At 47.4% G+C, this 26,792-nt stretch overlaps 1 protein-coding gene across 2 annotated transcripts; it reads right to left on the bottom strand.

Annotated features, from left to right (window-relative positions):
* Positions 1-447: 447 nt before the first annotated feature.
* OAS2 (2'-5'-oligoadenylate synthetase 2) lies at positions 448-19,431 on the bottom strand. Of its 2 annotated transcripts, XM_058531461.1 has the most exons (11): positions 19,222-19,431; positions 17,405-17,672; positions 14,427-14,605; positions 13,253-13,488; positions 12,615-12,756; positions 8,293-8,466; positions 7,193-7,475; positions 5,848-6,035; positions 4,522-4,760; positions 3,248-3,401; positions 448-2,067 (listed from the first exon to the last, which is right to left on the bottom strand). In XM_058531461.1, exons 1-11 carry the CDS (start codon positions 19,396-19,398, stop codon positions 1,978-1,980), a joined length of 2,130 nt encoding a protein of 709 aa, XP_058387444.1. In that variant the 5' UTR covers positions 19,399-19,431; the 3' UTR covers positions 448-1,977. The 2 variants fall into 2 exon arrangements, with proteins under 2 accessions (XP_058387444.1, XP_058387442.1); XM_058531459.1 differs by having other exon boundaries at positions 448-3,401.
* Between the last annotated feature and the right edge of the window lie 7,361 nt (positions 19,432-26,792).

Here is a 26,792-nt window from a genome sequence, read left to right as displayed (position 1 = left end):
TTTAGGATTCCTCTAGGTACGTCATAAGCCCTGTTGAGGATGGGCCAGTGTCTTATAGTTTCCTATCTACATATCTAGTGCAAGTTGGGCATCTAGAAGGGTCTGGTAATTATGTAGACTGAGTCAACATGAACATAGAGTCATTCTTTCATTCTTCAACCTCAAGTCATAGCTATTTCCTTTGTTGTTGTTCTGGACAAGCGTAGGGATACATTCCAACACCAACTCACTGACACCAACGGGGTGTCCAACGATTCAGTTCAATTCTGACACCACGGGGAGTTAGTGCAAACCCCTCAAGTTAAAGGGCAAGGTCCCAACAAGACTGCCTCCACTTCAGATGCCAGTCACAGGGGGGCCCACAGACTACTTGTACTTCTGTTTAACTTGGCTACAAATTCAAATTTAATAATTCACTAGAATAACTCACAGAACCCAGGAAAGCACTATACTTACAATCACCGTTTTATTACAAAAGCTATAGATAAATAGCCAGATGAAGAGAAACATAGGGGGCGAGGTCTGGAAGCGTTCTGAGTGCAGGGGCTTCCATCCCCTCGGAGTCAGGAAGTGCCATCTTCGCCATACATTGATATGTTTGCCAACCAGGAAGCCCCTCAAGCCTTGTTTTCCAGGGTTTTTACTGGGGTTTCATTACAAAGGCACGATTGATTAAATCATTGGCCGTGGGCTTGAACTCCCTCTCCAGCTCCCTCTCCTCTTGCGAGGTTGGGGAGTGGGGCTGAAATTTGCAACCCTCTCATCACATGCTTGGCATTTCTGGCATGGCCAACTCCTCCCTTGACACAATTTAAGGGCCCACACCTCACTGGCATAAACTCAGGGACGGTTGGAAGGGGCTCATTATGAATACAAAGGACCCTCCTATCAGGAAATTCCAAAGGTTTTTGAAGCTTTGTGCCAGGAACTGGGGACAAAGACCAGATATATTCTTGATTTTATGACAGTTGGTATATGTGGCGGTAACAAAATGTTAAGTGGATATATGAGGATAAAACACTTAGACCTTCAAGTATATTTTAAGCTAAAGCCAGAGGATAAAGCCTTTAGATTTGGCAAGAAGATACTCATGGATAGGGCTAAAAAGGTAGGCTCGGAAGGGAAAGACAACAGGCTAATATCTATATAGATACATAGAGAGATATATATATGTATATACACATATGGCAACAGTTATAATCCAAGCCTTTAGAGAATTTGCAGGTCTAAGAAGAGGTTGGCTCACTTCTGGCTTAGGAGACCTTCAGTTGGGCAAGGGCAGACAGGGTTTTGTGTACAGAGGGAAAGAGACAGGAGGTGGGCGAGGTGGAGGAGTTTGAGAGCAAGATCGTGGAATTATGGGAACCAAGGGGCAGGTAAAGGGCTTCACTTTGGGAATAGAGAGATTGCGCTTCTAAGACTTGAAGGAAAAGGAAGTAGCTAATTGGAAAAATACAGAATGGTTGACAGAAATAAGGTGCCCATAAAGCTAGATGAAGCAAAAATTTTTTGTGTGTGTGTGAGGAAGATTAGCCCTGAGCTAACATCCTTTGCCAATCCTCCTCTTTTTGCTGAGGAAGATCAGCCCTGGGCTAACATCCATGCCCATCTTCCTCCACTTTATATGGGACGTCACCACAGCATGGCTTGACAAGCGGTGCGCTGGTCTGTGCCCGGGATCCAAACCCGTGATCCCCGGGCGGCAGAAGCTGAGCGTGCAAACCCAACCACTATGCCACCAGGCCAGCCCGGAAAGCAAATATTTTCAATTAAGTCAGGTCCCTCGTGGAGTGAGAGTTCAGTAAGGCTAGACTTTAAAAGAACTCGGTGGTCTTGATTTTAAGAGGAGTTGAAGAAACACGGGAAGGGGTCGTGCGGACGGTCAATGGAAGAATGGATCTGGTTACTATTTTACACAGTGAACTGATTCTTTAAAAGCAATTGCCAGGTGACCTCTAGAAATTTCTCCTAGCATTATTATGCCAGGATTCTACGACTTCTGAGTGAGAACATCTCATTGGTAATAGGATGCATCCCAGCTGCACAACTTCCTGGTGTCTGAGCTGTCTAGAAAGAAAAATACATGTGCAAGAATAATACGTATCCTAAGCAGTGAAAACCATTGGTTAAAAGAGTCAGAAAAAAAAAAGGGAAGGAAGTGTATCTGAGAGGGTAACTATTACCAGGGACAATTTTTGGGTGCTTGTTGACAGTGAACGTCTTGGTAACTAAAGCTGACCCCGGAGTTGGAGTGGGGTGTCCCTCTAATGCAGGAGTGCTCACCGGGGGGCGATTTTGCTCCCCATAAGACAAGAGGCAATGTCTTGAGACATCTTTAATTGTCAAACTGGGTGGCATCTAGTGGGTAGGGACTGGGGATGCTGCTTGATATCCTGCAATGCACAGGACAGCCCCCCAAACAAAGAATTATGTGGCCCAAAATGTCAATAGTTGCTGAGGCTGAGAAAACCTACTTTGAAAGAACCTTGAGAAAGAACCTGGCGGGAGAACCACGTATACCTGGTGGCAGGTATCTTGGTGGGAGGTAGAGCTTTGGACAGGTGTGGCAGACACTTGGTTGGCTGATCAACCCCCATCCACAGGTGTCTTCACTCCCCTTTTTGGAGCCACTTTCAAGTTATGGGTAGCCACATGACTGTTCTGGGCAATGACATGTAAGAGAATTTGCTGCATGAGGCTTCTAATAGGTATCCTCCCCCTTCTTGTTCTTCCTGCCTGGACCCAGAACCACCACCTGGAGGTGCAGTAGCCACTTTCATTGCCATGAGGACTAAAATTGATACCTAAAGAGAGTGGAACCAGAAAGAGCTGGGGATGAGTGTGTCCCCAGGGGACAGTTTGCAGTATCCGGACATAGTGTTTTGGTTGTCACATGGGTCAGGGGTGCTACTGGCATCTAGTGGGGATGCTAGATGCCAGGGATGCTGCTCAGCATCCTACCCTGCCCAGGACAGCCCCCCCCCCCAAAGAACTCTCCAGCCCCAAATGCCGGTAGTGCTGTGGTGGATAGAGAAAGCTGGATGGAGCTGTTGTGCGAGTGCTGGATTGCCCGCCTTAGGATTTCTTGTAATGAGCAGAAAAAACCAATTGTGCAAGCTTGTGACTTGGGTTTTTCATTATTTGTGGCTGAACAAATCCCAAGTTCAAGCTACAGCAGGAGAAGCTCTTTGACTTAAGCCTGTCACAGGGCAATCTCCAGACGACACTTCTTTTAGATTATTCTTACTGGCACTTTCCACGATTGTACAGGATGTCCATTCCCGTCTTTGAAGCAGAGAGCGGACAACCATTCGGTAGCTTCTTTTGCTAGAAGGTGCCAACACCACCGGTCCCCTCCACCCACGTCGCCGGTGGGTTCAGCTGGGTCCAAGATCACGGGCCTACACGAGGGATTAGAAGGGGTTAGAGGGGTGCTTTTTAGAACCAGTGGCCTCAGAATTGGGGGGCCATTCTATTCTCAGCAGTAAAACAATGTGCCCTCATATCTGAGTTGTCAGTAATTCAAATGTATGAATACAGGTCAAAGTAATTTCCTAGAATTAAATTATATTTGTCAAAAAAGTTTTGAGAGCTGTTAATTATTATACACATGGAGGTGTAATATAAACATCTCCTCCACTAGGCCAACTGAAATAGGATGTATAATTTAATCGACTATAACGTCAAGGAAGCCACACCCACAGTAGGCAACCCACAGCGTCTATTGTCTCTTTCCTCTTCTCTATTCTTTCTCAATGCTCCTGTCTTTTCTTCTGCTTCCATTGTTTTTGTCCCCTGCTGGTGGCATGGAGCAGACACACTAAGATTCCTTCCTATTCTTATTTTTTTTTTGTGAGGAAGATTAGGCCTGAGCTAACATCCGATGCCAATCCTCTTCTTTTTGCTGAGGAAGACTGGCCCTGGGCTAACATCTGTGCCCATCTTCCTCTGCCTTATATGGGACGCCACCACAGCATGGCTTGATTAGCTGTGGGTAGGTCCACGTCTGGGATCCGAACCTGCGAACGCCAGGCCGCCGAGGCAGAGTGCGAGAACTTAACCGCTATGCCACCGGGCCGGTCCCTTCCTTCCTATTCTTGAAGGATGAAGGTTTTGTGGGATGCGGGTCTGAAAGGGTAGATAAAGGCTGATCTAATAAAAACCCTGTGGGCTAAATTGGTTGTGAATGACAGCGTTATTTCTCAGGAATGCACGTCCAACTCCCACAGCTCTTAGACCTGCTAATGAATCCATGCTTTTCCTTCCAACCTAGAAAGACGAAAGCAACTCAGTGACCCAGCCCCTTGGTCCTTCCTTCCCTGTTCCTCCTGGATGTCATTTTCTCCCCTCCCTAGGACTCTATCCCTGGAGACTCTGGGAGGCTCTGGTGGTGAGCACGGTCCTCCCTCGGGGTCACGTGAGGAATAATGAGTCCTGACCCCACGGGAGGAGAATCCAGGTCACTGACATTCTGTTGGAGGGAATCAGGTTACGAAAAGGAGGTGGGTCGGTTTGGGGCACCTGGTTTTCTGCATCTGGGTCAGGAGGAAGTTCCTCGTGGTCTCATCCTCAAAGTTGTAATTGACCGTCCACATGATGCAGAGCTGCTGATACTTTGTGACCAACTCCAGGACCGTCCGGAAACCCTCGGCCGTGTCAAAATTCGGCACCCTGCTGCCCTGCTCCCAGGCGTAGATGGTGAGGAGCTCCAAGGCGTACTTCGGGGGCAGAGATCCCTTTTGCTTCAGTTTCCTTTCACACTGAGGAAAGAACGGGAATACCAGATGATACTGGTTAAGGCAGGGAGGTACAATGAGCTCAGCAAGAACCGCAGAGACTGCACATCAAAGACTGGTGGGGTCACAGCTGGGAAACTGAGTCACGAGATGCAGCGCTGGCGGGACTGGTCCAAGGGAGGTCTGAGCAGGCAGGTTTGTGGGTGCTCACTTGGCAGCTCGTAGGCTGCCCATGCAGGTTCCTTTGGCCATATATGACTTCCCCAGGTTATAACATAGCTGCCATTTACTAAACCCCCCTGCGTGCTAATTATGGGGCCAGACATTTTACCTATGTCCTTCCTAATCCTCCAACAGTTACCAAGCAGGCAGAGATTGCCTTTTTAGATGAAGACCTGAGGCTTGGGGAGGTGAAGTGACATGCTCAAGGTCACGCCATAGCCCTGAACGCTCTGAGCACCCTGGGGTGTAGAGCCATTTCTCTGATTTTCTGGGATGGAAACCAGAGAGCTCAGTCTCCATCTCAGGCTGCAGGGAGCTGGACACAGAAAGGAGACATCTCAAGAATGAGCTGAGATTGTGCTGGATGTTTGCTGTCTTGAAAATACTGAGAGCATTCTGTGTGTAAGACCGTTGATGGAAGTGAAGGGAGGCTAACCAATATAGAAAATGCAGCCTCTGGTCCCGCGTGTGGCTTCAACTTGCCTTCCAAGAGATAGCATCTGTGTCTACTAATTAGGGGCACCGAGAAGCAGATAAACCAGGCTGGCGACTTGTAGGCATGCAAATCCCATCTTCACCTGCCCTTCCTAGGCAGGATAACTTGGATTCCTGCAGAATTCTTTGGTCAGAGCAAAGGCAAAATCAACCACGTGTAGCAGCTCTGACGGTAGGAGGGGCTCTACACTCGACTCACCTTAATGGGGTGGGTGATGGGAATTCCACCAAGATACTTGGGAATAAAGATTGGGCAGATTCCCTAAAGTGGCTCAGCCCCCAACATGGGAGACTGCGTGCACATGGAGCAATCGAGAAGTGCTGGTTTCATGGTCACAGAGTCCTGATAAAAACCAAAAAAAGACCCAGACGTCTGGAACAAGAGCTCTCATACCTGTTTGTACCAGTGCTTCACCAGGCGAATTAAACTCTTCACTTTGGTGGGCCGGGATTCCACGAAGTTACGCTGCAGCTCCGTGAAACAGGTAGAAAATTCTCCCCCTACGGCGTCTGAGGATTTATACAGGTGGATGAGCTCAGCGTAGACCCTGGGGCTGGGCGCAGAGCCAGAATTCAGTTGACCTAGCATGGGGGAGATATTTACATTACGCCTTAATATATATAGAAAGTAACAGATTTCAAAACATTGTTGACAAATATAATTAAATTCTGGGAAATTACTTTGAACTCTGTTAGTGTGTTTGAATTACTGACATCTAAGATATTGAGAGCATCTCCAAAAGAATGAGATATTTAAAAAACTATATGATCTATATGAGTCCAGGTGGTACTATTACAGTATTATCTAGACCTGTACTGTCCAATATGGTAACCACCAGCCAATGTGGCTATTTGCATTCAAATCAATTAAAGGAAAATAAAAAATTTAGTTCCTTAGTAGCACTAGCCACATTTCAAGTACTCAATGGATATAGAACCCAGATTATAGGACATTTCCGTTATCACAGAAAGACCTTTGGACAGTGCTGATCTGGAGTTTGCAAAGTATGGCCCCCAGACTAAATCTGGCCCATTGCTTGTTTTTGTAAATAAAGTTTTATTGGAACACAGCTGTGCCTGTTTGTCAATGTATTATCCATGGCTACTTTCAGGCTACAATGGCAGTGTTGAGCAGTTGTAACAAATACCTTATTGCCCTCAAAGCTGAAAATATTTGCTATCCTACCTTTTACAAAAAAAGATAGCCGACCCACAATCAATACTGTTATTTCCTCTCTGAGAGACACTAAGAACCATTCAGAGGGACGGTACCATATCTTCCTGATTTGGATTTGGAAAATGTCTGAAGTAGTCTTGGGTTCTTTTAATATACCTTACGAATCTGTCACCCACGAATTGAATTTCTAAAGGAGATTTTTGCCTAAGATTGAAGGTGAACACTCTGATTTCCGGGTATTTGCCTCAGAATTCCTCCCACAGTCTGTTCTTTAATTTCTTCCACTAATAGTTGAGGCATTTTATCTATAAATGCGTACAGAACTCCTGGGTACCCCATTCTTGGATAGATACTGTGAACGATAACACGGGTGTGGAAGACGTGGGTCTTGGCCGTCGTTGGGATACAGGTGTAAGGTATCGCTGCCATTCTTCACGCCCCCTGCAGGGGGGGCTGGACCCATGACCTGTTACTAAGTCACATGGCTTTCCCTCCACCCCCTTCCCCCATCCCTCCAGAAGCCGCCTTCCTCCTCCAGAGGCTGAGGTCTGGGGAGTCTTACCTAGCGCATCAAAGGCAGGCAGCACATCGAAGTCAACACTTTCATTGAGGACTTTGGATTTCAGAGAGAAGCTCAGCACCCTGGGAGCCTTCCATTTTGAAATCTCAAATTTCACTTCAAACTCCTTCTCCTGCTGACAGGCTTCCAGCTGTTTGCGGATTTCCTTGATGATGTTGCATCTCTCGGTTTTTTGGGAGGCGTAGTTTTTAAACGAGTTAAGGAACACGATGATGTCGGCATCAGAGCCGCTCTTCAGAGCTGTGCCTTTGGCGGTCGACCCTCCCTGGGGAAGAAAGGCAAGTTGAGATACAGCGGTTTCTAGACCGTGAGCCTCTCAGCCCTGTGGGCTCTACCAGTTGGGCTAATTAATGAGGTTGCCAAGGGTAGGTTCCAAGTTAGGGTCCAGTTAGGGCTGAGTCCAGAGCAGAGAGTTTCGTCTTCAACAGATGGAGGGAAACGCGTCAGCCTGTGGCCTTTGAGCCGTGGACACGAATGGTCCAATCTACTGAATCTCTAGCTCAGTTGATGGGATGAATCGGGCTCTAGTCATTGAAACAGGAAAGAGGTCACTTTTTGGTTCAGGTCACACTGAGCTCAGAATCTGCAGTGGTTTGAATGGTGGTCCCCCAAAAGTTATGTCTGCTTGGAATGTGTGAAGGTGACGTTATTTGGAGAAAGATGTAATTAAGTTAGGGATCTGTGGGCCCTAAGTCCAATGACAAGTGTCCTTAGAAGAGGAGAGAAAGGAGAAGATACACAGAGAAGAAGGTGACGTGGAGATGGAGGCAGAGGTCCAAGTGACGCAGCTACAAGCCAAGGAACACCAAGGATTGCCAGCAGCCCTAGGAAGCTCATACAGAATCAGAAGCATGTTGTAGTGACATAAGCAGTGCTTTATCACCCACCACTGAACATCAGGTCCTAGTTGCCCATCTCCCCAGCTTCCCTCCCTCATCCCTTTGCCCTCTACCTTCTGATGGAAGACGAGTCTTCTAGAGATACAGTCACCACTTAGTTCCCTGCCCGTAATTCCCTTAAGAGAAGGGCCTGTACTCACCTTCCCTGCCCATAATTCCCTTAAGAGAAGGACCTGTACTCACCTTGACAACCTTCAGAACCTTTGTCGTTGAATGTTGAAAGCATTTTTCTTTAAGGAATGTACAGATGATGTCAACAGCTTTCTTGATTTGATCTAGGAAGATTTTGCTGGGCTGGAGAAAGTCCATGATGAACCTGTCTAGAAGATGGCCTGGGGTCGTGAAGAGCGGGGCTGGCTGGGGAAGATGCAAGAGCCCGCTGTGAGCGACCCCGCCTGTTCTGGGGCCCCTGCGCTGCCTCTCCCTCCCACTCTCCAACCCTCCTGCTGGTACCTTTGTCATCTTTAGTTCTTGCATTGACACATCCCAAGAACATACCTGAGAGTTTAGGGTGAATACCCAAGACCCGCCAGAAACAAAACCTCTCCTAGTTGCTCCTCCTTACGTCCTAGGAGAGACCTAGATTCTTCTCCCGATGAGTTGGTCATGCCTGACACTGAATTGCTCTCTGGTTTCCGCTGCCAGTTTTGGCACCATCTGCTCATGTCCAGCACCTTTTAGCTTCTTTTACTCATCTGCTCCTTCCTTATTTTCCCTTCTGCTGTAGCCTTGTGGACCTCTGATGATCACAATAATCCCTTTTTCAAGGTTCTATCAGCCTCTGTTCAACACATGGGGCCCAGGTGGATTGGTTTCCCGGGGCTGCCATAACAAATTACAACTGGGGGGCTTAAAACAACAGAAATTCGTTCTCTCACGGTTCTGAAGACTGGAAGTCTGAAGTCAAGGAGCTGGCAGGGCCATGGTCTCTCTGAAGGCTCTGGGGGAGGAGACTTCCTGGCCTCTTCCCGTGTCTGGTGGCTCCCGCCAAAGTAGCTGCATCACTCCAATCACTGCCTCTGCTGTCACATGGCCATCTCCTCTCCGTGTCACAGTGTCTCTTCTTATAACGACACCAGTCTTTGGATTCAGGGCCCACACTAATCCAGGATGACCTCATCTTAGCTAATGACACCAGAAAGATCCTATTTCCAAAGAAGGTGACATTCTGGGGATCCAAGTTGACATTAATTTTGGGGGACACTATTTAACTCACTACCCCAAGGATGCTGCTCTAAGTGTGCTGAAGAGGGGCTATGCTGGGTCCAGAGGGGCTGTGTGTTCAGTCTGAAGGGCCAGTTCTCTGCTCTCTAATCAAACGGGACCGTGGAGGGTGGGACCTGTTCACTCTCTTGCACTTGCGGTTACTTCTGGAAACAAACCATATTCAGATTTCTAAATGGGGTCCGAGCCTGCACAGAAGCACAGTTGTCTCCTCTTCAGTAGAAAAGTTCAGATGGTGGGGTCCGCTCCATGTACCATGAGGTCATGACACCCTGCTCCCTGTTCTGCCTGCTAATGGTTGGTCTCCCTGCAGGTGTCAGTCTGCAGAGGAAGTCTGCTTCTTGGTTGTTGTAGGCAGAATCGTGACACCCCCACCACAGATGTCCACGTCCTAACCCCAGCACCTGTGAATAGGTTACCTTATATGGAAAATGGAACTTTGCAGATGTGCTTAAATTAAGGCTCTTGAGATGGGGAGAGGATCCTGGATGATCCAGGTGGGCCCAGTGTCAGCACAAGGCTGCTCATAAGAGAGAGGCAGGAGTGTCACCGTTATGGAGAGGGAAGCAGGGGGCAGACGGAGAGAAGACACAGCACTGCGGGCTTGGAGGATGGAGGAAGGGGCCGCGAGCCAAGAACTGTGGGTGGCCTCGGGAAGCTGGAGAAGACAGGGAAACAGATTCTCCCCTAGAGCCTGTGGACAGCTTGATTTCAGCAAAATGAGACTGATTTTGGACGGCTAACCTCCAGAACTGTAAGATAATAAATTCGTGTTATTTTATGCCATGAAGTTTGTGGCTTTTTTTTTCTTTTTACAGCAGTAAGAGGAAATGAACACACGGCTCTACGCAGATGCTGTCTTTTTGCTGGCGAGCACAGACAAGATGGGCCAGCTCACCTGGGGGCGGGGGCGGGGCGCTCAGCTTGAAAGTTGAAGGTGGACCTTGGTGGCCCCCAGATGTAAGTGGACCTCACAGTTGCTGAGGACAGTGTCCCCTCGAAGGCAGATTCGTTGCCAGTACTGCCCCTTCCACTGGGCGGAATGTTGTGGTGTGTGTGTGTGCATGCATGTGCGCGTGTGTGTGTGCATATGTGTGTGTGCATGTGCCCTCCAGCGCCTGAACCCCCTTATGTAGCGGTTCCTGGGCCGGGATTGCCTCCAACAGCTGTTGTAAGAGGGATGGTTTCATAGATCTGGAAATAGAGGTTGATGGGGTGGGTTGCAAGACAAAAGGACGAAAGCACATATCAAAAGATAGTATAGGAGAGGCATGAGAACTGAATACAGTGTGTGCTTCTGGGTTGGAAAAAATGGCTATAAAGGACATTCTTGGAATGATTGGCAAAATCTGAAAACGGATTGTATTTGGACAATAACAATATATTAATCTGAATCTCCAGAAGTTGATCACTGCTCGCGGTTACCTAAGAGAATGTCCTTGTTCTCTGAGATGCCTATGACAACACGTAAGGGTAAAGAGGAGAGATATCTGGCAGCCGACTCTCAAACGGCTCAGTATAAACAATAACAATAATAGTAATGACGGTGATGATAAGCGTGTATACACACACACACAGAGACTGTACGTAGCAAATGTGGTAAAATGTTAAACATTTGGGCATCCAGGGGAAGGGCGCACAGGAGTTCACTGAACCATTTTTGCAACTTTTCTATACATGTGAAAGCTTTTCAGAACAAAATGTTGGAGCGCAATAGTTTTTTTGTGTGTGTGTGTGAGGAAGATTAGCCCTGGGCTAACATCCATGCCCATCTTCCTCTACTTTATGTGGGACGCCACCACAGCATGGCTTGACAAGCAGTGTGTCAGTGCACACCCAGGATCTGAACCTGTGAACCCCCGGCCGCCGAAGCAGAGCACGTGAACTTAACCACTACGCCATGGGGCTGGCCCCTAGTGGGGGCAATAGTGTTTCAAAAAGCTTTCTTAGGCAGCTAGGAAAATTGGGCTTAGGGAGCAAAGACCAGGATCCAGTGAGAGGAGGGGCAGGGGGCACAGGGTAACTGCTCAGAGCATCCTATTCCTTCTGGATCCAATTAGGGGATGTCCCTGTTCACAGGTGCAGTCACTTCCAGGGCCCTGTGAACTGAGTAAGCTCATTGACATCTACATTTACATCCCAGATTTCTGATAAATTGGCCTGCAAATTTCTGTGCAAATAGAATGTGGAGCTCTGCCTCCCATGATCGGGATATAAATTAGTCCCGTGTCTGTGAAATGTGGAATCTGGTTGACTCATCTGGCCTCAAATGATGCATTTGTCCCCCTACTCCATTCTGAGACCCCCCTCTGAAAGCTCAATGGGTTCGGTGGTCTAACCTGAGAATGTTCCTGCTGGACTGCCCTCCTCTAACCAGCTCTGAGAGTGCAGGGGGTTCCACGTGGACAGGTTTGCTTCTTCTTTGGGGGATGGGGGATGGGGGGTCAGATGCACCTGTTTCACAGCTGGTCCCTTGATTGGTTCTCCTGTCTCCAGCCCACTTCTCACCCTTGTCCCCACACCTGCCTGGGCAGAGCTCAGAGCCTGTCCTGGCACCTGCAGGAGTGACTGCCACCCCCTTCCTCTTGGGCTCTGCTCCATTTCATGTCATCACCTTCTCATCGGCTCTTTGTCTGACAGAAAGTAATCGAAATCTCTCATCTTCAGGTGCCCCCATCCTCTTTCTTCCATCTTGCTCTTTGCTGTCATTTTAGTAGAAGGGGAGGCCCCTAATGGTGTGTTATGGATTGAATTGTGTCCCCTTAAAAGATATGTTGAAGTCTCAACCTCCAGGACCTGTGAATGTGACCTTATTTGGAAGTAGGGTCTTTGCAAGATGTAATCAAGATGAGGTCATTAGGGTGGGCCCTAATCCAATATGACTGGTGTCGTTATAAGAAGAGGAGAGAGACAGATAGGCACCGAGGGAAGCCCACGTGAAGACACACGGGGAGAAGTCCCCCTGACAATGGAGGCAGAGATTGGAGTGATGCAGCCACAAGCCAAGGATTGCTGGCAACCACCAGAAGCTGGAAGAGGCAAGGAAGGCTTCTTCCCGAGAGCCTTCGGGGGAGCACGGCCCTGCCAATACCTTCATCTTGGACTTCCAGCCCCCAGAACTGTGAGAGAATAAATTTCTGTTGCTTTAAGCCACCAGTGCATGGTACTTTGTCACAGCAGCCCTAGGAAACCCCTGCTGATCTTGGATAAGACCGCAGTCTGCATGTCAGCGGGACCCTCCCTGCAGCATGACACAAGCTATATTTGGAAAGCCCTCTCACCAGAACATTCCAAGATGGTCCAGGTGACTCGTTCAGGCCGGAAGAAGACAACCAGCATTCAGCTTCTTTTTTTAGCTGTTGCCAGTACACATCATCTTTGCTCACATTATTGGTTGGGTCGGTTGGATCCAAGATTACTGGCCTATGAATTCCGTTAGATTAAAGAAAAAAAAAAATCAGTTGGGTTGCCTGTGGGAGAAGAAATCCGTTTTGGGGAAAGAGGCCTAGACCGGGCATCTGGTAACCTGGGTTTTAACTCCTGTGGGTGCTCTCAGTTGCTATGGTGCTTCGTCTAAGATGTCTAGCTTCTCTGGTCCTGCTGGTTCTCTGCTTTACAGCGATGTTCCATTAATAACATAATCAAGTGTCTCCTCTTCCTGCCAACCCCTTCTTCTCTCTTAGCCCCTTCCTTCTATAAGGGGAAGCACCTAACTAGTGTTTGTTTTGGGGACAAAATGTGACAACAGTTTGGAAGGTGAGCGGCATTGATCAGGCTCCTGGCATTCTGGCCCCTGCTGCTGGCATTCTTTTGGCGCATCCTTGGCAGGGAAGGACAGGGCTGAGTCCTCATTCTAAGGGGGTACAGCCTGGCATGCAGAGGAAGAGGTAAAGAGAGAGGGCCACGGGAAGGTTTGTACCTCCGCGATCGGAGCTGGCTCAGCAGAATGTTCCGGACAGTCTCATCCTCAAAGTTATAGTTGATTGTCCAATAGACACACAGCTTCTTCTGCTGCATGATTAGCCCCAAAACTGTTCTGATGCCTTCAGCTATATCAAAGTCTTCTGCTCCACACCCCTGTTCCCAGGCGTAGACTGTAAGCAGCTCCAAAGCATATGAGGGCACCAGGGGGAAATTGTCCTGCTTTATCACATACTGTGGGAGAAGAAAAGGGTAGTGGCTAATTTGGGGACCCAGATCCTCCCCTGCCAGGGGTCTGAAATCAAGAAACCAGAGTCTATAAAAAGTCGCTGTCCTCCACCAGTGACTAAAATGACACCACGTCTAAAATTTGATGGACTGACAATGTTGAGTGTTGGCAAGGACATGGAGTGCCTGAAACTGTCATATGTGGTTGACGGCAGTGTAATTTGGTACAACCATTTGGGAAAGCTATTTGGCCGTACTTACTACAGTTAAAAAAATATATATATCCATGTATATATTCCTTATGTACACACATATACATACATGTATATGCCATGTGCATATGTATTCACGTATACATACACATGCAGATACCTTATAACCCAGCAGGTCCACTCTTGCACCTTTACCCAAGAGAAGGGGAAAGGGGAAAGTGCTTAAATTCACAAAAAGACTTGTGGGGGAATATCGATAGTCACCTAATTCACAATAGCCCCAATTTGGAAATGACCCAAATGTCCATCAGCAGTAGAATGGATAAACGTGTGGTATATTAATACAATGGAATACGACAAAGCAATGAAAAACTACGACTACACGCAGCAACATGGACAAATCTCTCAGACATCACGTTGAGCAAAAGACGGCACACACAAAGTACATAGAGCACGATTCCACCGATATCAAGTTTAAAAACAAGCAAAACTGCTTTGTGGCGGCGGATGTGAGGATGATGGTTCGTTTGGGGGAAGTATTGAACGGGAGTGGGCAGAGGCTGTGGGGTGTCTGGGGTGCAGGAAATGAGCCCTATTGTGATCTGGGTGTTGCTTTAGAGGATATAAAAATGCACTGAGCTGTGTCCTTAAGATTGTTGTACTCTATTGAATGTAAATGATCCCAGTGTAAAGGAAGGGATGACAGCAATAGACATACAATTGGAAAATTACCTGCAGATGCCAGTGCTTTACCAAGAGGATCAAATCCTTCAGCTTTCTGGGACGGTCGTCAAAAAACTTCTGCTGGAGCTCCGTGAAGCACACTGAGAAGTCACCGGGCAGAGAGTTTGTCATATCCAAGGATCTTTTGAGTTCTCGATAGGCCCAGGGGCTGGGATTCTCACTTAAGCCTGGTGTGAAAGAGAAACAACTTTTGGTATCCATGTCACCCGGCCTCAGTGACCTCAGGGAAGGTCGGTTGGGGGTTGATGGCCCACACCTATGGCTTCATCTGTACGAGGACTGGCATATTTACAGGAAAGGTCAGGGGTGGCTTGCCCTGCTAGACAAGAAAATGTAGTCTAAAGTGACCGTCATGAAAACGATATGGTGCTGGCTTAGGACAAGACCAGCAGAACCCAACGGAGGGATGAGAAACGCAATTATGAATGAAAAAAGGGGTGTTCCAAATTAGTAGGACAAGGATGGCTTCTTTAACAATGGTGTTGGCACAGCTGGTATACACCTGGAAGAAAATAAAGTTTATATATCACATACAATGTGTTCTGCTATTGAGCCCATCCAGTGAATGTTCTATTTCAGAGTCCAGGACACAGGCACTCGGAGGAGGGAGGCCAGGGGAAGGCCGGGCCCTGGAGGCTGGGGATGGAGCCCAGTGGGCAGGCGCACGTTCTGCAGAGCTGGACCCCGTGATGTGGGGTGACGCAGCACAGTGGTTCTCAAAACTGGGGTGCCTGTCAGAATCCTGCACGCGTAATCAGGAACACAGGCCCAGGAGCCTCCCGTAGCCACGAACCCAGGCCTCTGAGTTCCAGATCCTCTCTGCAGGAGATCTGATACCCAAGTGGAGAGAGCTCGGGCCTCCGTATTGTTCCCTACGTTCCTCAGGTGATTCTGATATCCGCGGGAGTTTGAGAACCACTGGTGTGGGGGTGAGGAAGCAAATGCAATGGGGGAGATGTCAGTAGGTCACAGAATTTAATCAAAGGGTTCCCATTCTTGCTAGCTGAGCTCCACTGTTCACAGACACATTTAGGTAAACAATAGGACACAGTAGCCACCTTGTTCTTTTCATTCAGCCGACAGACATTCACTGACTTCCACTATTAGCCTGACACAGTTCTGGGCCCTTGGCATGCAGGGAGGTTGAGGGGAAGAGCATCCTGTCCCCCTCAATAAGGGTAATAATGTAGCTAACGTTTGTTGGGTGCTTCTCCCATGCCAGGCACATTCAAGCCCCTCAGGTACAGTGAAATAGACAAGCCTCCCACTACTCTTGGGTGGTTATTGCAATAAACTGCTAATCTACAGATGAGGGAGCTGACACACCAGGAAGTCAGGTAAATAGAAGAGTCCTGTTTGGGGTCAAAGACCCTGGGGAGAGAGCAGCGGTGGCACATATAGCAGTGGAAAGAGATGTGGAGTTGGAGCAGGTCTGCCTGGACCTGGTGTGGAGAGCAGGCCAGACCAGTTAGGCTACTATTTAGTAAAGAAAGTAATTTAAGAATTCCACAGTAGGTTATTTTTCTCAGAAAGCAACTATTATTGTTTCCTTCTAGAAAAGGGATCTTTGTTTGGCATGTGCAGCTCTACTACCATCTGGTGGCAGCTTCTGGATACTACATGTAAGGAGGAGCTTATCTCTCCGGCTCACACCATCCTTGTATGAGGGGGTGAACCCACCCAGCAGAGGGCGCTCTGGCCTAGTCTCCAAACGCCCCGCTCTGAAAAAGAGGAGAGGATTTCCTGAAGATTTTGAGTCACATTTTGTCTCTTTACCTTGACTCCAGCCCTGGTTTGAGGCAGGCACCTACTCTAAACCCTTATCATCTTAAAGGCCCTGCAAGCTAGCTGTTTCTAGTCTAATCTTACAGTTGGCAAAAGTGGGTAAGTAGTGGGACCAGGGTAAGAACTCGGGGCTGCCTACCTTCAAAACTGGTGCATTTTTCTCTGAACTGGGTCACTTTTCTGTGAATATGAGTCATCAAGGTGTGTGTGTGTCACCACCTTAAAGGAACCTCTAGCCTGGGGCTTAGAAGACCTGGGCTTTTATTCTAGTTGTGTCAGTAACTGGCTCAGTGGCCCTGGGAATATTCCTTTCCTTCAGTTTCCCCATTTGTTTAATGAGAGGTTAAATTTCAGCCCTAGTATTTAAGTTTGTGACTATATATGGACCTGGGCTTGAGACTGAGCTGTATGCTGAGTTTTATCTGTCCATCCATCCAATCAACTATCCATCCATCCATCCATCCATCCATCCAATCAACCATCCATCCAATGATCTCTCTGTTCATCTGTCCATCCATCCAACCAAACATCCATCCATCCATCCATCCATCCATCCATCCATCCATCCATCCATGCATCCATCCAACTATCCATCCATTCATCCAACAATCGCATCCATCCATTCATCCAACCAGTTGCCCATGGATGGTCCTTGCCTTGATGTTGACCTGGTCAGAAGGCAGACTCCAAATGCCTGCCCCAGCTGAACTTTTCCCAGATGTTTGCCCCATCCTCTTCCTCTAACCAATGTTTATTCTAGTCTAAATCCCCAAGTGTGGTCCACAGAGCAGCAGTAGCATCACGGCAGGTTAGACATACAGAATCCCAGGCCCTGCCCCTGATCTCCTGAATCAGAACTTGCATTTTAATAAGGTTCTCTGGTGATTTGTGGGCATGTCACAGTTTGAGAAGCTCTTCTCTAGAGTCTAGAATCTAGAACATTTTCGCCAAAGTCAATTAAGAGATGACAGAAAAGTTCTAGAGAAGAGAGTAAGCCCAGGTAGGAGAGACTTCCTCTCTTGAAGGTCTATGGTCCCCCACTTTGGAAAGCACCAGTGGTATCTATCCCATCCCCAGCCTAGAGGACCCACATGGCTGTCTGCCACCCCTTTCTTTGGCTTTGCTCTCTCAACAAACCCTTCCAGATCTGAACCCACACCCATACACCCAGGTGGGCTCACCCAGCGCATTGAAGGCAGGCAGCACCTCAAAAGTGATGCTTTGCCATCCTGAGGACACATGGATGGTGAGCCCACTGTTGGGCCTCTGGATCTGCACCTTGGCTTCCAGGCCTGTGACCTGACAGGCTCTCAGACACTCCCAGATTTTCTTGAAGATTTCCTGTTGGCTTTTCGTCTGATCCTGGAATTTTTCAAGGTTACTGACGAAGATGACGAGCGTACCATCGGAGTTGCCTCTTAAGACCGTTTTCCGGCCATAGGAGCCACCCTGCCAGCGATAGAGAAAAAGATGTGAGACTCTGGGTCCTTTGGGGTCACAGGGCACCCCAGCAGGCAGTAGTATTTCTCAACTCAAGCAAAAGTCCAAAATGTCACCATTTCTTAAAATTGAGTGACCAGGCGTCCATTCGTCCACCCGTAGACCTGAATCGGGATGCCCATAGCAGCACTTTCCATACTGGCTCCAAACTGGAGGCAACTCAGATGGCCATCAACAATAGAATGGACAAACGTGGTGTACCCACACAGTGGAGACACATACAACAACACAATGATAAACACCACCTACACACAACAACATAGATTTCATAAACAGGATGGTCACAGAAACCACACAGTGCATGATTGCACTTATAGAGGGTGACCAACCTGTCTGGTTTACCCGGGACAGTCCCAGCTTTAGCACTGAAGGGCCCATGTCCCAGAAAACCCCTCAGTCTCGGACAAACCTGGACGGTTGGTCACCCTACATTTAGAAAGGTTAAAAACCCAATGAAATGAATCTATGCTGTTATAAGTCAGGATCAGTTGCCTGGGGTTGGAGGTAGTGACCGGATGGGGGTCCAGGGACTCTGGCGGGTGGAATGTTTTGTTTCTTGATCTGGGTGCAGGTTACACATGTATGTTGTGTGTGGCAATCCACCAGGCTGTACACTTAGATCTGTGCACTTTTCTTTTTGTATGTTTTATTTTAATTAGAAAAAAGTTAACAATATTGAGAGGCAGGATGGCATAGTGGTTAAGGGCGCATGCTCCCAAGCAGATTGCCTGGGTTTAAATTCCAGCTCTGATGACAGCTATTAAATAACTTCCTCATGCCTCAGTTTCCCCATCTGGGCCAGGGCGGGGGCCACCAAGTGTCCAGGTGTCTTTATTGCTAGAGATCCTGAGTGTGCCTAAAGGCAGAGGCCAGAAGACACATGTCTGCCGAGAAGAGGGAAGCTGGTGCCGGAGAGCATGGGGCGGGTGGGGTGGGGGTGGGGGGCGGGGGGGCAGATCTCTAACCCCGAATCGTCAGCCTCAGTCCTGGGATTTGTGGCCACAGCACCATACATTTCTGACTGATAAGAGCTCCCCGCCTCCTTGCTGTTGAGAAACCACAGAGCAACTTCTGGTAGTTTGACTGAAGTCTCCTAACCTCAGTTTACTCCTCTGTGATATGGGGCAGAGGGAAACAATAACAGTGAGTAATCACGGCTAAGTTATTGAGCACTAACTATGTACCAGGATCTGTGCTAAGAATACCCGAGGTGGGTATTATTCCTCCTCCATTTTACAGATTCAGAGACTGAGGCGCAGAGAGGGTGAGCAACCTGCACTGGGTCACACAGGAGGAAGAGACAGAGCCGGCTCCTAGCCCGTGCTCCTAAGCTGTACATCATCTCCCATCAGCTCACTCGAGTGTGGGGAGCACGAGCTGATGTCTTGTGTGCTCAGAGCCTGGCACACCGTAGCTGCTCAGCACCAAGTCTCTCTGCCTTCCAGTGGCTGTGAGATCTCCCGGCTCCCAGAAACCCAGAGCCCAGCCCGCGACTCACTTTGGCGACCCTTTTCTCCAGGGAGAGCGGCTCGGCTTCCTGCAGGGCGGCACAGAGGGTGTTCACGGTGCTGTCGATGTGCTTCTGACAGTCTTCAGAGGGCCTCAGCGAGTCCCGGATGAGCCCGTCCAGTTTATGAGCAGGCACTGTGTACAGGTGGGACTCCCAGTTGCCCATGGCTCCTGCTGGCTGCTGGGCCGACAGCTAATGGCTGAGCAGGAAGAAGAGAAAGAGAAACTCCTGTGCCGAGAGCCAGGAAACCGAAACTCACCCAGCTCTCCATCTCCTTGGTTTCGAGTTTGCCCTCGCAGCTGGGGTTAGCCTCTCAGCGGTTCCCAGAAGCCTTCTGAGTCAACTCGCAGCCTCTGGAGCCCGATGGTGGGGGCTCGATACACACCAGACCTGTGTGCTGGAGCACATTGCCTGCCCTTTTTGTGCCTCAATTTCCCCACCTGTTAAATAGGGGATAACAATGGTACCTCTCTCGTAGGATTAATGTGAGGATTACGTAACACCTGCAGAGCGCTTAGAATGGGCGAATGCTTTGTGTTTGTTAAGTAATTAACATTTTACAAGGGGCGAAGGTTGTTCTCGGAGGTTCTTTCCCTTTTCCCCTGTCCTCAGTGGCCTGGAAACTCAGAGTCAATGAGAGCAGCGAGGAGAAAGAGCCCCAGAGAGGGAAGTGACTTGCTCAGGGACGCGCAGCAAGGCAAGGGCTGAGCTACACTCAGGTTTCAGTTCTGCCACTGGGCGAATAGGTCCCGGAGGGGTCAGTGCGGGGGAGCTTCTGTGTGCCCAGTTCCTCAGCACACGTGTGGGCACCTGCAGGGCCTCATCAGGTGCTTCCCCACCCCCCCACCCCCCAGCAAGGATGGAAAATAGGCCCAGGAGAGCACAGGCTGGAGGGAGACAGATGTGCAACGCTATGAAAATGAAACTCACAGAGGGCTCCCAGGGGCTGCCTCTGTCTAGCGGTAATAAGAAATACAGACGGCAGAGATCCCTAAGGTGTGGGAAGAAGGGTCCTTCTCTGCTGTGATGATTAATTTTGTGGGTCAACTTGGCTGGGCCACGGTACCTGGAAATTTGCTCATTGTTCTAGATCTTTCTGGGAACTTTTTTTTTTTTTTTGTGAGGAAGATCAGCCCTGAGCTAACATCCGATGCCAATCCTCCTCTTTTTGCCGAGGAAGACTGGCCCTGGGCTAACATCCATGCCCATCTTCCTCCACTTTATACGGGACACCACCACAGCATGGCTTGACAAGCGGTGCGTTTGTGTGTGCCCAGGATCCGAACCTGTGAACCCCAGGCCGCTGAAGCGGAGCGCACGCACTTAACCGCTGCGCCACCGGGCTGGCCCTGGAAGGTATTTTTTAAAGAAGAGATTAACATTTAAATCAGTAGACTTTAAGTAAAACAGATTACCTTCCGTAATATGGGTGGGCCTTATCTAGTTGTTACCTGGCCCACCGACGCCATAAACCAGTAACCGCAGCCCTGCTCAGACAAGCCTGACATGTTCTCTTTAGCTTCCAGGAAACCATAAAGAGAGGAAGGAGGAGGTGGCTGAGACATACAGTCAAAACCAGTTAAAACCACTTGAAGGCAACATGGCAGTCTGACTTGACCTGACATAGACCCCACGGCTCATTGTACACTCATTGTAATCTGTTACCCTGCTACGTAACACACCCAGCAGCGCCATGACTGTTTCCAATTGCCATGGCAATGGCAGTATATGACCAAACAAGGAAAGAAAAGAGGTGGCATCCTTGATTGCCAGAAAACTCTGCCCATTTCTCTGAAAACTATGAATTTTTCTCCCCGTCATTACCTAGACCCCTTATAACAGCTGCCTATGTGCCCGGTGAGCTGAGAAGTTGATTTGTGAACCTAGCTGCCACTTCTCCGTTCTTTGGCCATTGAATAAAAGTTTGTGACATTGACTGCTCAGCTTTGGTTTCATTTCAAATCCGCGACTCCGAACAGAAAAGAACCCTCCGGGGAGGGGATGGATTGTGGGTACGAGGCCCACCCATGGGGCCCTCCTCGGAGCTCCTCTGAATGTGGCTTGGAGTCCCAGGGGAGTGAGGTCAATTTGGTAACACAGTCAGTTGAAGGCATTAATAGAAAAAAGACTGACCTCCCCCAACAAAGAGGGAACTCCGCCAGCAGACAGCCTTCAGACTCGAGCTGCAACATCACCTCTTCCCTGGGTCTCCAGCTTGCCAGCCTACCCCGCAGAATTTGGACTTGCCAGACTCCACAATCGTGTGAGTCAACTTCTTAAAATAAATCTCTCCCTCTTTCAATCTAGATACATTCTATTGGCTCTGTTTCTCTGGAGAATTTTGACTACTACACCTGCGCATTATGGGTCCTTCCTTGCCCTTATCTGCGTTTTACCACAAAACCTAGAGGTAGGCTGGGCCGGGGGTCATAAGCCTCCTTTTCTAGATGAAAACATGGAGGCTCAGAGAGGTGGGAAGATTTGCCGAAGGTCACACAGCTAGTAAGTTGTCTGGCTAGTTTCTAACTCAACACTGCCTGATTCCAAAGCCCGTGCTTTATTTATTATTATTTTTTAAACACTTTATTTAGAAATAATTTGAAACACTGAGAAAATTTGCAAGATGAATACAAAGAAGTTGTATTCATTGTATCCTTGTATCCATTTCACCACCATTGTGCCTCATTCTCCCTATAGGTACATCTTATCAGTTTTATTATTACTGAGTTCCCATATACTCCCTGCCTCCACAGTGCACAGCCTCCTTCATTATCAGCATTGCCCACCAGAGGATACATTTGTTACAACTGATGAGCCTACGTGGTCAAACCATAATCATCCACACCCCATACTCTTAAATACTTCAATATGTATCCCCTAACAACATGGGTATCTTGTTCCATAAACACAGAGCAATGATCTGATTCAGAATTGTAACATTGATACAATGTTCTCATTTCTCATAGCATATATAATGAATATATTCTTATATTCAAATTTTACCAGTTGTTCTAATGGTGTTCTTTACAGCATCCTCCCTCTCCCCAACCTAGGATCATATGTTACATTTAGCTGTCATATGTCACAGATGGGTTTCCTGGGAGGCCACTGGGAAAGGGATGGTAACTTATTCGGAGGAAGTTCCCTGTGTCCTAATCGTCCATCCTTGAAGTATTTTGATGTGCAGATTGAGTAGTTCCCTGGCTTGTGGCCCATCTAGTCTGCCCCTAGGGACACTATATGGTATGACCAGCTCCTTAACTCTCTGTGAGTCAGACCTTCCTGGCTGCCCCTCCACCCCACCACTCATTAGGAGAATTGTGTCCATCTGAGGGTAAGCGTTGTCTCGTGGCTGCTATTATTTCAGGGTTCTACCATCCCCAGTGCCGTTAGGGAGCTTGTAACAGCATTTCCTGTGGAGGAGGCCGCCTGAGTTTCTTAGTGATGCTGGGTCTTCTCACAGGCCTATTCCTTATGGCCTTGGTAAAGGTGCGTTTTCTGCTTTTCCACGGGAGAGAATTTGGTGACTTTTCTCACCCTATATAGCACACCCATCCCAGCATGCCCTCTTCCCTGATCTTTTAACCCCATCTTTCACCATCCCCATGGCAATACTGGCATTTGATCTCACTCAGCACAGGCTCTCACTTCTCCCATCCTTCTAGGAGCTTTGCTGGCAGCAAGTCTGCACCTTCTCCTGGGGTCCTTGCCATGGTGTGAAGTCCTGAATCCCAGGGAGGGGGGGACTTCCAGATCAATAAACTCTTCCCCATCCAATTACACTGCAGCCCTTGATCAAGCATCGTTGGTTCCACTCACACACACCCACCCGACTTTTGCTGGTACTCGCTGGTTGGGTCTTATGGCTATTTGGTTTCATTTGTCTCCAGGTATTTTTTGATTTCTCCTTTGATTTCTTCACTGATCCAATAGGTGTTCAGTAGCATGTTGTTTAGTCTCCACATATTTGTGACTTTTCCAGCTTTTTTCTTGTAGTCGATTTCTAGTTTCGTACTGTTGTGGTTGGAAAAGATGCTTGATATAATTTCAATCTTCTTGAATTTATTGGGACTCGTTTTGTTTCCCAACATATGTTCTATTCTTGAGAATGTTCCAAGTGCACTTGAGAAGAATGTGTATTCTGCTGTTTTTGGATGAAATGTTCTTTATGTATCTATTAAGTCCATCTGGTCTATTGTTTCATTTAAGGCCAATGTTTCCTTGTTGACTTTCTGTCTGGGTGATCTATCCATTTATGTAAGTGGGGTATTAAAGTCCCCTACTATTATTGTGTTGTTGTCACACTTCTCTTTAGGTCTGTTAATAACTGCTTTATATATTTTCATGCTCCTATGTTAGGTGCATAGATATTAATAAATGTTAAGTCTTCTTGGTGGATTGTCCCATTTATCATTATATAATGTCCATCTTTGTCTCTTATCTTTTTTGGCTTGAAGTCTATTTTGTCTGATATAAGTATGCCTACATCGATTTCTTTTGGTTGCCCTTTGCTTGGAGTATCATCTTTCGTCCCTTCACTCTGAGCCTGTGTTTGTCTTCAGTGCTGAGATGAGTCTCCTTGGAGACAGCGTATTCTTGGGTCTTGTTTTTTAATCCATCCAGCCACTCTGTGTCTTTTGATTGGTGAATTCAATCCACTTGCATTTAGAGTGATTATTGATATATGTTGATATATGAGGGCTTAATATTGCCATTTCATCTTTTGTTTTCTGGTTGTTCTATATTTCTATTGTTTCTTTTTCCTTGTGTTTCCACCTGCCATTTCAGTTTGGTGGTTTTCTGTGATGTGTTTCTCAGTTTCCTCTTTTTTTATGTTTTATGACTCTTTGAATTTTTGTTTTGTGGTTACCATGAGGTTTGTATAAAAGATCTCATAGATGAGATAGTCCTTTTTCTGCTGATAGCATCTTATCTCCATTAGCCTATGCACGTTCTGTCCTTTTCCTCTTCCCCTTCTATATTTTTGTTGTCACAAATTATCCCTTTGGGTATTGTGAATTTTTTACCAAATTGAAGTGGTTGTAGTTATTTTTAATGCTTTCTTTCCTTTTAGCCTTTTGGTTATGATTAAGTGTTTACTAACCTATTCTGACATAGAGTTGCAATTTTCTGATTCTGTCTGTCTATTGATCACCTTGTTCAAAGCCTTGTAAACCTTTGCCTTTTCATTTCAGGTAGGACAGCTCCTTTCAACATTTCTTGTAAGCCAGGTCTAGTGGCGATGAACTCCCTCAGCTTTTGTTTGTCTGAGAAAGCCTTTATTTCTCCTTCATATCTGAAGGATAACTTAGCTGGATAGAGTATTCTTGGCTAACAGTTTTTATCTTTCAATATTTTGAATATATCATTCCACTCTCTCCTGGCCTGTAGAGTTTCTGCTGGGAAATCTGCTGATAGCCTCATGGGGGTTCCCTTGTAGGTTATTTTTTTTTTCCCTTGGCTGCCTTTAATATTCTTTCTTTCTCATTGACTTTTGACAGTTTTATTATTGTGTGTCTTGGAGAAGGCCTTTTTGCATTGAGATAATTGGGTGATTTATTAGCTTTATAGATTTGTATATCCAGTTCCTTCTTCAGGTTTGGGAAGTTCTAAGCTATTCTTTATTTAAATAAGTTCTCTGCTCCCTTCTCTCTCTCTTCTCCTTCTGGTATACCCATTATCTTTGTGTTGTCTTTTCTAATGGAGTTGGATAATTCTCACAGAATTTTTACATCTTTTAAAAATCTTAGTTTTTTCTCCTCTTCTACTTGCATAATTTCTAGTTTTCTATCTTCAAGCTCACTGTTTCTCTCTTGCATGTGGTCTGCTCTATTTCCAGTGCTTTCTAATGCATTCCTCATCTCATTGAATTCTTCAGCTCCAGAATTTCTGTTTGGTTCCTTTTTAGAGTTTCAATCTCTTTGGCAAAGTACTCCTTCTGTTCATTGATTTTATTCCTGAGCCCACTGAACTGTCTTTCTGAGTTTTCTTGTAGCTCACTGAGTTTCTTCATGACAGCTCTTTTGAATTCTTTATCAATTAGGTCACAATCTTCCATGACTTTATGTTTGGTTTCTGGAGAATTGTTATTTCCTTTTTGTGATGCCATGTTACCATAACTTTTTGTGGTGCTTGCTGAGTTCTTCCTCTGCTGGTCCCTTGTCATAGTGAACACTTTTCTTATTTAGGTATAGCTTTGTTTGTTTTGATTCTAACTATTTAACTGATTGGAGATTAGAGGCCTTTCTTTTGTTTTTCAGTAGGTGACACTATAGCACTAGTTTTTGGTTTCTCTTCCCTTAACTGCCTCAGGCTATATTTGAGGATCAGCACATTCCATCCTCCACCCCACCCTCCACTGCTTCTATTAGGGGTGTCGGGAGTACTCTCATCACTGATGCCTTGCTGTTGCTGGTGTTGCTGTGGTTGCTGGCTCCGCTCCTGGGGGTACAGTGATGGCTGATGCCCCTCCACCTCTGTCCAGAATCACCTGGGTTGGAAGCTCCACTGCGGTGGTGGTGGTGGGGGGGAGAAGTGGGGGAGGGAGCTGGGTTTGCAGGCACCACCTCTGCTGTTGTTTGTTTCCTTGTGGCCGTATGTGCCACTGTGATGGGAAGGTTGGAGTTGTACTTGTGCCTCCACTGCTGCCCACCAGGTTCGCTGGGGCTGGGGGTGGCTGCCTCAGCCACTGCCGCTGGGGGTCCAGGATCCTGGGTGCTGCCTCTGCTGTTCCTCCAGTTCACCTCCTCTTTGTACTGCAATCCACCCACCTTTATATGTACTGATGTGTCGCTCTCTCCAGCATCCTGGTGTGTTGGGCAATGTGGCCTTTATTGGGTTATGGATATTTTAGTCACTGTAGATTGAAGGAGAGAGACAAAGGGAACCTCCCATGCTGCCATGATGATGACACTTCTATGGCTATTTGGGATATAGGTCCTTCCCTCCCTTATCAGGCCCAGCACGTCCTCAGCTGGGTTATTTTGGGACTTAACCCTAGTCATAGGCCTAGTGGGCAGGAGCGAAGGTGGGCACCGGTCTTATGGAAGAGAGGCCTCTGCAGGGTCTCCATGCAAGGTGGGAGGTGGTAACTTTTAACAAGGTGGATGGGTGGGCTATTTCTGCAGCTCTGAAGGTTCAGAGGAATCTGGGGATTCAAGAATTCCAGGGGCTTCAACCCTTACATGCCCAGTCTATGTGTCAGGGTCCCATTCTTCCCCAAGCAGGGTCTGACCTTGTTTAGCAGACCTGATTATTTTGAGAGTATATAACTTTCTTTTACACCCACTAGGATGGCTATAATCAAAATGACGGACAATAAAAAGTGTTGGTGAGGATGTGGAGAAACTGGGACCCCGTTCATTGCTGGTGGGGGTGTAAACGGTGCAGCTGCTATGGAAAACAGTAAGGTGGTTCCTCAAACGGTTAAACATAGAGTTACCATATGACCCGGAAATTCCATTCCTAGGTGTACATACCCAAGATAAATGAAAATATATGTCCACATAAAATCTTGTACACAAATGTTCATAGCAGCATTATTCCTAGTGGCCAAAAAG

Source organism: Diceros bicornis, chromosome 35 (genome assembly GCF_020826845.1).
Source record: "Diceros bicornis minor isolate mBicDic1 chromosome 35, mDicBic1.mat.cur, whole genome shotgun sequence".
NCBI lineage: Eukaryota > Metazoa > Chordata > Mammalia > Perissodactyla > Rhinocerotidae > Diceros > Diceros bicornis.
Note: the sequence above shows the minus strand (reverse complement) of the source record. Positions and strands in the feature narration are given on the sequence as shown.